Source organism: Culex quinquefasciatus, chromosome 3, assembly GCF_015732765.1.
Source record: "Culex quinquefasciatus strain JHB chromosome 3, VPISU_Cqui_1.0_pri_paternal, whole genome shotgun sequence".
NCBI classification, from domain to species: domain Eukaryota; kingdom Metazoa; phylum Arthropoda; class Insecta; order Diptera; family Culicidae; genus Culex; species Culex quinquefasciatus.
The window spans coordinates 118,233,963-118,248,189 of record NC_051863.1 but is presented as its reverse complement, the minus strand read 5'-3'; the positions used below and the strand labels follow the sequence as shown (position 1 = coordinate 118,248,189).

Sequence of the window (14,227 nt, the reverse complement as noted above, 5' to 3'; positions counted from 1 at the left end):
TGATAACATTGCTCATAATTGAAAACGTAATATTTTTTCAGTGTAGTATAGTAACCTGGATAGTAAATTAGCTTATATCTGTAAGCCCATACATCCAATTAAAATGTGGTCAATGACAATCTTATGGGAAATTGGACGAGCTTCCGCTAGAAATATTTTCGAGACTGAAAAATGAAGTCTGTCATTTAGAAATGGCCAAAAACCATCAAAAAACCTATTTTTTTCAACATTTTTATTTTTAAAACCGCTGTTACTTCACAAGGATTGGACTTAGGGCAATGGTCAATATGGAGACATTTATGTCAAATTGTCTGGAGAATCAATTCTCACTATCGGTGTTTAAAAATTTTTATGTTTAGAGACCTTTTGAAAAAAAAAACAGTTTCAGTAAATGATTTTTCTATTTTTTTAGGTGAGTTGCTTCATCCTGAATTTTTCGTGAGTCTTTTTGTAACATCTTAGGCTATTTTCACAAAAATTTTGAACGAAAAAAAATCGTAGGCTCACCATTAAATTTGACTTTTAAACTTAAAAATTAAAAAATCTCATAAAAGTGGAGTGTTTATTTGTTTCATTGTATTTTTTTTTTCGGAAAGCCCGTCAAATTTCCCACAAGTTTGTCTTTGACCACTTTTTGATACGAAGCAACGGCTTCGAGATACAGCAATATTTAAATTACGAATTATAAAAATATTGAAAACACTTACGCCCTTCTCAAATGCCATTATCGAGTGTAACTGGCTTCATATACACAAAATTTGCTTATATAAGCGTAGGATAACATGTCTAAAAAGTTTCATTGAAATCGGAGAGGGTCGAGAAAAAAGTACCTAAAAAATTCCTGTTTTGGACTGGAATAGCTCTTTAATATTTTGCTAATTCAAACTCGATACAACACATGCTATGAAAGCTTTGGTTTGAACTTTTTAGATGCAGAGCTGTGAAAACGAGTTTTCACGATTACTTTTGAGGGGGTTGACCTTGCGTGACAAAGTGTAACATAGTGGAGAGGGGGAACGGGGGTTAAATTTGGCCGATTTTTGCGTGACATACTTTATGGATGTCGTCTAACTATCAAAAAATATTTTCAATGTACAACAATTTTTTTTATTTTGCTGAAAACCGCATTTTAGTTTAAAAAAAATATAAAATTATATATATTATATATAAATTTTTCCTGTCATTCTTGAACGACGAAAAAGCCTACTTTTCTGTACCAAAAATCACAGAATCGAATAGTAACCCTTTTCAAAACAAATGCTGAAAAGTTCTACTTTTCAGCACAGAAATGGATGCTGAAAAGTTGAACTCTTCATTTTCTGTTAGGAAAAGTTCTGGAGTCTTTTTTTTTTTTTTTTTGAAAAGGTTCAATAAACCAAATTATCAGTTTTTGCATTTTGGGTGTTTTTAATACCCCTGACTCAAGGCGGTTTCAAAAACAGCCAAAAAGAATAAACTGGAAATTTGATTTGATGAACCTTTTCAAAAAAAAAACTCAGATTTGTTCTATAATTATCCATAATTCATGATCAAAAGATGTTTTTCGGAATTTCAAAAAACGTTGAATGGAACTGCAAAACTACTACAACTCGGTGAACCTTGTTGGATAAATTTACGACTCGTGCTGAAAATATCTTCTTTTCTAAACTTGTTGCATAAACTACTATTATGTAAAAGCGGTTCTCAAAATAAGATGAAGGAAAATAGATTTATTAAGAGAAATAGATTTTGAAGTATCATAAAACGGGGTTACTTTGATGGACTTAAGATTGTTTTTGCAAAAAATAAACGTACTAATGGTACGGAATCAGACTGAACATGGTGGAAAAGTGTTTAAAGTACCACAACAAGAAGTTATCAACAAATTTTTAAAAGTTTTTTTTAGCATAATTTAAGTACTCTCAAAGTGTTATGTTTTTCTCAATGAAAATGAGACAATTCTACTCTAAAATCCTTTTAAATTAGTTTTTAAGTTATAAGTTTGAATAGTTATTGATTTTTTTTTCTAAAATTCAGATTTATATAAATTTAAATAATTTGCATTGGTAAAAACCAAATTGCATATTTTTATGGGATAATCTGATTCCAAAGAATTTTGATTAAATCGGTAAATTTTAATTTAATTTTAATAAACATTTCATAAAAAAATATTGAGTTATGTCAAATCAACATTTTATTGTGAATTTTTCAAATTAATAGTCAAATGGTCCATTTCATATAATGAACTAAACATGCACACTTTAATGCTGAAATTAGTAAGTAATTCATTGACTATCAAAGTCACCCCCATTCTCAAAATAACAATTATTGAAAAGTATTTAAAATGCACTTTCCTGCGTTGACAATCATGGTTGGCATGATTGAACCAGTAAAAAGATATTTATTTTATTTTAAGGAATATCAATTAAGGCCGTCACAAAAAAATCAAAATTTGTGTCGCCCACCTTTAAAATTGGTCCGAAAAATCAGGGTGCAAAAAAATATTTTTCTAAAACTAAAAAAAATCAATGGAAATGGGAAACTAAAAAATAAAATGCCCTATCCTGCATTGATAATCATATTTAGCATGTTTGGGCTCGTTTAAAAATATGTTGATCTTGTATGGAATTCCAATGTACATCACAGTAAAAATTTTCTTATTTGCAAAAATAAAATTTTCTTCAATACTAAGAAGTTTTGGATACTTATCATTGCCAAACAACTGGACAGATGTGTAATGCATTTTTAAACATTTTTTCATTCAAACGTTGAAACCGTTGCCTGTAATTTCAATTTTTTAACTCTTTTATTATTTACCGCAAAAAAAAATGGTTTATTATTTTTTTTTTCTTCTGTTAAAACAAGATTTTCCAAAAATAATGAGTGAAAACAACTATACAGAGGTATAATGCATTTCACAATTTGTCATATGGGTAATTCTCTACCAACTCACACGAAATCGGGAAAAGTTGCCCCGACCCCTCTTCGATTTGCGTGAAACTTTGTCCTAAGGGGTAACTTTTGTCCCTGATCAGGAATCTGAGGTCCGTTTTTTGATATCTCGTGACGGAGGGGCGGTACGACCCCTTTCATTTTTGAAAATTCGAAAAAAGAAGTGTTTTTCAATCATTTGTAGTCTAAAACGGTGATGAGATAGAGATTTGTTGTTAAAGGGACTTTTAGGTAAAATTAGACGCCCGAAAGGGAATTCCGAAAAAACGTATTTTTCATCGAAAAAAACACAAAAAAAGTTTTAAAAAGTCTCCCATTTTCCGTTACTCGACTGTAAATTTTTTTGGAACATGTCATTTTATGGGAAATTTAATGTACTTTTTGAATCTACATTGACCCAGAAGGGTAATTTTTTCATTTAGAACAAAATTTTTCATTTTAAAATTTCGTGTTTTTCGAACTTTGCAGGGATATTTTTTAGAGTGTAATAATGTTCTACAAAGCTATAGAACAGACAATTACAAAATTTTTGATGTGTAGACATAAGGGGTTTGCTTAGAAACATCACGAGTTATCGCGATTTTACGAAAAAAAAGTTTTGAAAAAGTTACTTTTTGCGTTTCTCTTTGTTTCGTCGTCCGTGTCTGTCACGGGTGACCATGAACGGCCATGATCAACGACGACCAACATTTTTTTTTTTGTTTTTTTCGATGAAAAATACGTTCTCATCACCGTTTCAGGCTGCACATTATTGAAAAACACCTCTTTTTTCGCATGTTCAAAAATGGAAGGGGTCGTACCGCCCCTCCGTCACGAGATATCAAAAAACGGACCTCAGATTCACGATCAGGGACAAAAGTTACCTCTTAAGACAAAGTTTCACGCAAATCGAAGAGGGGTCGGGGCAACTGCTGTGGGAGTTGGCGGAGAATTACCCATATATTTTTTTGGTTCTTCACTCAACCTTTAGTTGAAAAGGTTATCAAGTTTTATTTATGTACTGTAACGGCTATCTGGTGAAGTCTCTCCCTTTAAGTTCATGCCTGTTAAGGGGCTGTGGCAAGCTTCTAAATTATGGTTAACAGCTTCTTTTTTGTGCAACAAGCACTGATTCAAGTTTGTAAGTGAAAAAGTTTCATTTGAGTCAACAGAAAACTTTTTTGTGTTTTCAATTTTTCAAAGTTTTTGAAAATTACAACTCTGTTCTTACCACTCTCCCAATTGAATCCAACTGATGAGCTGCTTCCATTCGATTTGTTTGAACAAATAATGGCAGCAACTTCGTTCCACTCGAAGGTCAAAGTTACTCTTCACTGACACCGTGCTCTGACTGACTTGAACTAATTAATTATTAAGGTCCCATTCGTCGATACGCCAAAGAAGGAAGTTCTGCGGTGAAAGGCTTGGGACGGATACATCAAAGGTACGATGTCCATGGGGAGACGGGATGTTAGGATTAGAGGCAGGTCACGGGGTGTGCGGTGTGTGAAACTTTCTTAATTAAATTAAAGGTGTCTGAGAGATGTTGAATACCCCGGCAGAAGTCATCAGGGCAACATCTGCAGTGGACGTGGATTGGCCGGCCTGTTTGCACCGATCCGGATAGAAGTGATGGTTGTTGTTCTCCCCAGAGTGCACCGCCTTCGCTGTAATTGGATGTTGTTTGACGGAGAAGCGTTCACTTAATCGTTTAATTTTGCCGCTTCGATGAAATGGACAGCCCTTTTGCTATGGAAGGCAAACGGGGTACAAACAGAAACAATGGCAGGGTTTAGCAGTCCAAGTTAATTCCAAGTTTTATCAAAATTTACGAAAAATATCAGCCTAAAACACTTTTTTTTAAGTTTGGAAAAGTTTAATAAAAAATCCATTAAAATGTGAAAGCCTGCTCATAAAGCAAAATTAACCCTTTCAAAATGATGCCAGATATCTTCATCAGTTCGTAAACCCAAACATCCCGAACCAAAAACCCCCAACTGGAAACTGTAACAGCAAACACAGAGTGAAGCACACTAATTGCTCTTGTGCCGTCCAATTTCGTTCATCACACCACCCACCCTTCAACAAGCACCCACATTCTTTCCACCCAATGTGCAAATTGCAAACTGCAATTGCAGCGTCCATTGTGCAACGGGGTACTCTTCGTTATTTTCGTGTCTGTTTTTTTTTTCGAGGGCCAGCACTCCCAGCTCAACTATGAGGTGATTGAAAAAATCAACATCCCCTGGATTGGGACCTGCTGGGAGCACTGGATTTGGTGCCAAGGGGATGAATGGCGGGAAAAAAAAACAAGCAAAAATCAGTGCCTCAGCTGTGAGAAGTGAGGGCGGGGGATGGGATGCTGGCCCAGAAGGGTGTGGTTGCACAGTTGTTGAAAGTTTGTAGTTCGATTGGATTTTTTTTTAATCCGACCTGTTTTTGTGCCGAAAGGTAATCGAAAAAAATCCATGTTCGAAGGTGTCTAACGATTTGATGAAACAATGAACAAAGTTTGATTAAAGCTTGCCAAATTGCATCGACACATTTGTATAGGATTTTGTGCTGGATAGAAGCTTTGTTTATTTCATTGCAATTTAAATGCAAAAAGACTTAAAAATCATCATAAAAATAATTTATGAAAATACATAAGTCACGAAAGGTGCATTACTGGGAAGGTTCAGTTGTCCAAAACGTAATGAATTTATTGTTGGCTAAAAAGTCTTCCACTGTTCCCACAACTAAGGTACTGAGGTTTTGCTGACCTTTGTTTTTCGTTTCGCTGGTGATATTAATAACGCCAATGAATTCTTCGGGTGGCAAGTATCGTAACTTATTTGTCGGCTCTGCTGTTTGTAATATCCTTGATTGTTGAAGAATTTTCTTTACTGTTTTAATTTTTTTAATTTTTTAGATTATTTTGGTCTTATATTGAGAATCGTTTAATTTCAGGAAAAAAAAACATAACAATGCATGGACAAATGGATTCCATAACTGGCCAACAAAGAACCTGGACACCGGGGTTCATAAGACACAATTTTAAAATATAAGACCCTCTCCTTCCTGACCATTCAAAATCACGATTCCAGATGTGGCCACCGGAGATCGATGGAACTGGTTTGAAAGGGTCTTATGAGATTTTATATTGTTTCTGGATTTGTTTGTTTCACACGAAGATTCAAGGGTAAAGAAGATACATCAGGTAACGTATCAATAAATATATTGAATATTAAAAAAAAATCCGGATCTTTCGGTGGCCCGTGTTATTGGTTCACCCATAAAAGTCTTTTTACAATATCGGCAGCTGTCCATACAAAAAATCAAAATTAATCAAATTATTCGCTCTACAGCATTGCCTTGGCGTTCTCGATTGCGTGATTCCTACTCGAAACTAGGTGTCCGAAGATTTGGTTGTTGAGGCAACTGTAAACCTCTTTTTACGACCTTTGGATTGTTAGTCCAACTGCCTACCAGTGACTCCACCGAGGCAGGACCCAGAGAGACGACTCCTAAACCTGGATTGAGCTAACGACCTAACCCCTCTAGGTTAGACCGGGGCCAACATTTACTTCCCCGTCCGACGGAAGCCGTGGTCAGCCAAATCTCGTCTCGAAAAATGCCACCGGGACCGTCTGGGATCGAACCCAAGCCGACTGGGTGAGAGGCAACCACGCATACCCCTGCACCACAATTCCCGGTTGTCCATACAAAAATGGTACTTAAATATTCGAAAGGTCCCAGTGAAGATCGTCCTTCAGGGATATCCGGACCACCCCACCTCTGACCTGGAAGAAAACCTCGAAAGATAAAGGTGCTCTCGAAATCAACAACGGTGACAGGTACGTACACCTTGTACCTCCTGTACTTCGATTGCGGGTCCGTCAAAGCACTGGACGGCTTATTCGTGACGTGGTGACATCCCACCGCTGTCAAAAATTCGGACACGGTTCTAGAAGTTGTAATCTTCCACTCCGGTGCGTAAAGTGCGGTGTGACGACCCACTTCACCGAAAGGTGCAATCTTCCACGGAAAGACCAGCTGGGGGAAAAAGCCCAGCAGCACAAAGCGCGCGTCAAGTGCGCAAACTGTGATGGAAACCACACGGCGAATTTCCGTGGCTGTGCCGCGCGGAAAATGTACCTCGAGGAGCAGGACAAGAAGAGAAAGCACCAGCATCCCGCCAACCCCCGAAGACGGTGGAGCGGTTCCATCAGCCAATACAGCGTTCCCTCCCGGCTGGGGAGTATGCTAGAGAAGCCGCTTCTGGCAGCGGTACTTCACCGGGACAAACAGACATCACTGAAGATGACCTCTTTACGCTTCCCAAGTTTTTCGCTCTTGAGCAGTTCTCTGAGATTTCGGTTATTCATTTTTTTTGTATTTTTTAATCCGGCTGAAACTTTTTTGGTGCTTTCGGTATGCCCAAAGAAGCCATTTTGCATCATTAGTTTGTCCATATAATTTCCCGTACAAATTTGGCAGCTGTCCATACAAAAATGAAATATGAAAATTCAAAATCTGTACCTTTGAAGGATTGTTTTGATCGATTTGGTGTCTTCAGCAAAGTAGTAGGTTTGGATAAGGACTACACTGAAAAAAAAATTATACACGGTAAAAAAAATTGATGATTTTTTCATTTCACTTATTGTCACTAAAACTTGATTTGCAAAAAAAACACTATTTTTAATTTGTTTCATTTTCTGGTATGTTTAAGGGGACATAAAACGCCAACTTTTCTGAAATTTTCAGAATGGCCATAAAATATTCGAATTTTTGAATCAATACTGATTTTTTTCAAATAATGGAAACACTGGTCGCAAAAATTTTTCAACTTCATTTTTCGATGTAAAATCGAATTTGCAATCAAAAAGTACTTAAGTGAAATTTTGATAAAGTGCACCGTTTTCAAATTGAAGCCACTTCAAGGTAACTTTTTTTAAATAGTATCTGTCTTTAATTTTTTAAAATTGGATCCCATGTTTACAATCTTACAATTTGAAACATTCATGGAATTTTCAAACAATATTTTTAGTTATTTTAATCAAGACTAACATTTCAAAAGAGTTGTGAATGCTTCAGAAATAAATATTATCTGAATTAAACCTTGACATGAATTTTACAGAAAAGCTGATTTGTTCAATATGCACAATAGATTGCAATGAATAAAATCAAATCAGGTTCTCTTATTATTATTATTTGTATAATTCAAAACATTTGTGCCAAAAAGGTAGGAAAATGCTTTCGCATGTATTTCGGGATTTCCCCGGAAACGGGACGCTCTACATTTTCATGAACGCTTGTTCACGATTTTGAGAACTTTTTTTCTCCGTGTAGTAAAACTAAATATTGACTTCAGTTTTGAATATAAAATCAAATTTGCAATCGAAAAGTACTGAGCAGATTTTATGATAAATTGCATCGTTCTTGCCAATATCTCAGCAACTTGTGGTCTAATTCTCAATGTTGAAAAAATGAAACAATTTTGATTTTTTGATATTTTCGAAAAAATATTTTTTTTTTGATATTCAAGACTAATATTTTAAAAGGATGTTCGGCACATTCATATATTACGCCACAAAATGGCTTCTTTGGTCATAGGAAATGTCCCCATAAAGTTTGAGCCAAATAAATAAAAAAAACAAGAAATAAAAATGGTTGAAATCGGCCGACTTCGTAGAGAATTGGTTCGTTAGCTTCCAGTTTTTGTTTATTTTAAATCAAGGAATGTCCAGTAATGGACTGGCAAGTAATCAGAAAACCACTTGAGTTTTAGGCAGGAAAATTGAATATCTCACCAACTAATGGTCCGATTTTCAATGTTTAAACATCATACATTGCATACACCCACACACACAGACATTTGCTCAGAACTTGAACCTGAGTCAATATGTAAACGTGAAGGTTCGTCTAGGAGGTCAAATTGAGAAGTTCAGTTTTCAGCAGTTTAAAAAATTATATTAGTTCAGCTGGTCTACCATTTATTGTTCGGACGCTAACAAACCTAACCAATAAATGCAATTCAAAAGCTAGAGTAAAATGTGATTTCAAATTCGTATTAGTTTGTGTGGTCTACCAGGTACTGTTTGGATTTCAGCAATCCAAACCAATTAATTTGAATTCAATGTCAAACTCAGGCATGCAGCTTTTTGTTTCACATTTGTGATGTATTAAATTTCTCGTTACACCACTCGTTCAAGCAATCTAATTTTCCCCTAGCCAAATTTCGAATTGAAATTTCTGGTTAGGTTTGTCAGCGTCCGAACAGTGAATGGCAGACCAACCGAACTATTACAAACTCTGAAATATTACACGGCCGCAACCTAAAGTGTTGCGATTTTTGAGGCTGTTGCAAATATGCAAATAGGAGTGATAGTGACATGTATGTTCCAGATGAGAGGCTAAGAGGCGTTAAAAGCTGACAAGGGCCTATCTACTGTTTATTTTCATCGATTCTCTGGATTAGTTTCTCCAGATTCGTTCCAACTCTTTATAAAACCAATCTTCTGTCTAAGTTTTAACAACTAAAATACTTGTTGCCGACAGCCCTTATCCAACGCAAGTGGTTAGCACTTTACAGCAAAGTATCAGACACCAGACAGCAATTAAAATTTGTTCATTTTCGAAACAGCTACCAACACAACACAGCTCTCGACACGATTTTTTACTAACAATTTTCCCCAGACTGAAGGGTAGAAACCCTTCTGCTATTTCCATTGCACTTTTTCTGATTTTAAACAGACCAGACTCGGAGTACTTTTTTGTTTCGTAAATTTGAAATCCTCAACACCACCAAACCGAATGAAACCCCCTAGAACCTCAACAGCACTCGACTTTTCAACATTTGGTGAGTGTACGTTTTGTGCTTTCCCTCCGACTGATTTTCTTCCATTAACCAAGAGTGTGCGTTTTCCACCCAAAACTTTACTTCCAGACCAGCACTCCCATGATGTCCGACACGAGATTTCATCAGCGCAACACTTTGCACTTTTCATGTTTGAACTGGGTACGATCCGGGAGGAGATGAGTTTTCCGCTGGAATTCATCCGGGCAGATTTGTTTCTTCCCACGGCACTTGGTTGTGCTGCATGACCACCATCGCAAAAAAAAACATGGCACAGCTTTCATCGTCAACACTGTCCCGAAAATCGTGTTTCTTTTTTGAATAAACTGTAAAAAATCGTTTAAAAATCTGAAAATAAGAATTATTCCATCAATTTTAAATGTTAAATTTGATCGAAAATCGTAAATTCAAATCGTTTTTTTTTTCAGTGCAAACATTGCAGTCAGCCTACGATTTTCGCGAAAAAGTTTTCCCCCGACTTGCTGCCGACCGAAGGGAAATTCCTGGAAAATTGTGCCCGGAAAATTGTTGCAAAGTTAAATGGCATTTAGAGATTTCGCCGCCACGATGGTATGCAAAGTGAGCGTCTCCGACCAAGGCAGTGTGTGTGTGTGAGTGTTTGCCGCATTTCCAAGGAAAACAGTTAAGTTTTCCTTTTCGCGAAAAGTTGAAAAGTTGCATGAACATTTGAGGGAAAGTTGCATTTTGGTTGTGATGTTTTTGTTTGTTCTTGGAAATTGACTTTCGGAGAAGGAACAGCAGCAGCACACAATTAGCATTGTTTGTTTCGCTTATTGTTGGTGGAAAAGTTTTGGGAGAGGAATATTGCACGATAATAAAATTCAGGGCTGTTTTTAGACGAAATGTGATTTTTCAGAAAATGAAAATTTAACAAGTCCTTTAAAACAAATCTAGATTTTGTTGGGCTTCAAGAAACATTATCAAAATTCTTTAGAAATTCGATTCTCATTTTCAACACATTTTAATTATCGATCCAAGATTCGCTCTAATCATCCATAACCATCTCACACCATGATGTGATAATATATCATCAATACGCTGCGCAGAGTTCAAGCATGACAAAGTACTAACATCAACACATGATGATAATCCGGTAATCTCGAGCAACTTAATTACGGTCCCACGCTTCACCAAAGGATCCCTGACGAGTTCCATTCCGCGGGGCCCAGCGGCGTAGGGTTCAAACGCAAATATGATCAAACCATAACAACGTCAAACCTCGTTACTGACAGAATCTAATAAACGTGTGCGTGTACGTCTCTCTCTCTCCGTTGGAAATAATCCTATTGCTCAACATACACCCAACAACCCATCGACTGCCATCATTATCATTCATTAACTTCGCAGACCGGAAACTCTTCCTTCATGACAGGCGGCGTCCAACGAGAAGAAAATAATTCACATTCCGGATTCTGCGAGAATCAATGGCAGGGGCAAAAGGGGAAAAGGTGAAGTGAATTGTGCTGTCATAAATTAATTTCCTCGTCTGCGCCGAAGCTCCCAACTCGATGCTACGGGAAAACTTTTCCCAAACGACACACACTCTCGGTTACGGGAAAATCCCGAAAATGAGCTTCGGCCACCGTGCACACACACACACACGCACACCCATGCTCATTTGAGTGGTTGGACCTTGTTTTTCCTAAATTAGTGTGGTTCTTATGTTTTTTTTTATTATTATTGAAAAATTGAATGATTCAAACTCAAGAGAATTTATTATTTCTTTCCATTCATTTCAGTTGAACTGAAAATTTTCATATAAAAAAATTCACAGGATTACGTTTAGAAGAGAAACCAACTAATAAATTTCGATATTTTCGAGAGAATTTTCAATCTAACTTATCAAAAACATAAACAGAGCATGTAAAGATAGGAACTTTTTTCCAATGAAAAGTGACAACGTTTTAACCTTAATATGGCTTTAAATCGAAAACGATGCACTTTTTCATAAATTTAAACAACTACTTTCTTATTCATGAAGCTTTGGAAGCTTTTTGGGGTAAAAATTCGTCACTTTCCGAATATCGTTATATTTTCAAAAAATAAAACTAGGCGCAAGCCTAAAAATCCATGAAATCAAACGTTTTCTGTAGCCGTCCAAATTTTTTATATTTTTTCTAAATTATAATTTTAGGTTGATTAACAAAAAAAATGAGCAGAAAGTGTCAAAAGATGCTTAAATTATCATTACTATAATGGTGTTTTTGTATCGATTCTAACGACATGTCTCCGATTTTTACTTTAGGGACGACATTCGAAAGAAACGACGACTGTTGGTATCCAACTGATCCACGAAGCGAAAAAAATCACCAGGCTCCAGGCGGGACTTGAACCCGCAGCCTCCTCATTAGTACTGAGACGCACTGCCAATTGTACCACTGAGGCCCTTGAGATTCTAGATGTCTCAAGCCACCTTAGTGCTACGTGTGACAATTTGGTATCTTTTCCAGCCTTAGAACAGTAGATTTAGATCGCTTTGAGTTCAGTCGGTATCGTCATCATCGTCTTGTCTTTCTGGCGAATGCCGCTGAGCAAGAAGAGTGAGACTATGGCTTCATCCAGGAATCAACCTGACAAGAGTGTTGACTTTTACTATCATTTTGAATTCAAAAATTCAAATAAATTTTGAATTCAATAAACATTAAATTGCAAATATCTACGAATGAAGCTAACTGTTTTGTATCGATTGTTTTGAAATACAAAAGCTTAAAAAATGACGTGCCCAAGCATATATATATTCAATTTGATATAAATATACTTTTTTCTGTCATTAAAAACTGGGACAAGATTGCCTGATAAAAGTCAGTCTAAAACATTTCACTCTGGATCTTTGCTTTTAAGGAACTTATTATTTATATTTATTCAATTCATAATAGAACGTCCAATTTCCCGTCCCGAAATTTCCCGTAAAAAAATATTTTATGTTTCCCGGGATATTTGCATATTTTCCGGAAATTCCTAAAATTCAAGCGGAAGTCTATATTTAATTAACTTTTCGGTACAATTTTTTTAATGCTCGGCAAAAATAATTAATCTAATCTAATCTAATCAAATCTAATCTAATCTAATCTAATCTAATCTAATATAATCTAATCTAATCTAATCTAATCTAATCTAATCTAATCTAATCTAATCTAATCTAATCTAATCTAATCTAATCTAATCTAATCTAATCTAATCTAATCTAATCTAATCTAATCTAATCTAATCTAATCTAATCTAATCTAATCTAATCTAATCTAATCTAATCTACCCAAATAACATTTTTTCCAGGAATTCTACAAGAGCTCTTCAAGATAGCTACAGCATAGCAGTTTGGACTGCGGTAGGATAAAATGCTCTTCAAAATTTCTTCAGGAGTTTGGAAGAGTACTTGAAGAAAGTTTTATCCTACCGCGGTCCAAACTGCTATGCTGTAGCTATCTTGAAGAGCTCTTGTAGAAATCCTGGAAAAAATGTTACTTGGGTAATCTAACACAAACGCAGCCAGTCCGATGAAAGCATGCTGGAAAGTCTTGTGATTAGATTACGTCCCAAGCACTTTTCTTGTCAATATTAATAATTGCAATACATCCGAGATCACCCGAAAATATATTACAAAAATTAAAGCGGCCAGCCCTACTGCGTTGTGTTTACCGCAGAGAGGATTCTGTGAACGGGTCACATTCCACAGAATCAACAGGGGAGGAAGGATGCGTGCACATACCGTACCAAACGCTCCGGATCAGTTAGATGTGGTGTGTTAGTGTAAATTTGGCAGATAATTATATTTTTAGGGGAAAGTGGAATTGGGCATTATGGGATTAAGGAATGGGAAAGTGAGGAAGGGGTAGGAGGACTATTGAATTTATAGTATAATAATATAAGGAAATATAATCATTTAGCAAATAATGATGGAAAGCTCTCACCAAGAATCAGCAAATCTTAAAATCTTCGAAAGACACAGCCAGATTGAGTCCCAACCTGCAGCTCCTAAGTTCTTAGGAGTCGCCAATCCGGCCGCATCAAATCAGCCAAGATTTCCTCGTCATCTGCGCGATTGAGGCTCTATCCCAGGTCAGCGACGTCTTCCTGAAATGCAGCAACGCAACGCGAATCCCGGATATCTCCACCATCTCCACCTTGTCCACTGCCACTCACAAGTTCATCTAGAACTAGTCGATAAGAATTTGACGGAAATCCTCAGAAGACGAAAAAAACGTGGAGCTAAAAAATCAAACAAACCGGACGCGACCATAGCTTACTGCGATCCTAAAAATCTAAAATTATAATATGATAAAATTTTAAATTTCGAAAGTCTAAATATTCAAAATCTAAGAATTTTTAAACAGTTTGTAATCCAACATCTTTGCTAAAATTTCACTCCGAAAGAAAGTTAATTTCCGATATTTAAAATAATGTTTTCTCATCCTCAGGAAAAATAATTAACGATGAAATTAAATATAATTTTTCAATTTT

General features: G+C 36.1%; 1 protein-coding gene across 1 annotated transcript in view; it reads left to right on the top strand.

The window, feature by feature from the left end:
• LOC119769218 overlaps window positions 1-13,921 on the top strand; it is a 60,095-nt gene extending 46,174 nt beyond the window's left edge. Inside the window, exon 6 of the mRNA XM_038261141.1 lies at window positions 13,826-13,921. Within this exon, the coding sequence (XP_038117069.1) occupies window positions 13,826-13,921 (96 nt within the window). The remainder of the gene's footprint in view (window positions 1-13,825) is intronic.
• Window positions 13,922-14,227: the final 306 nt, after the last annotated feature.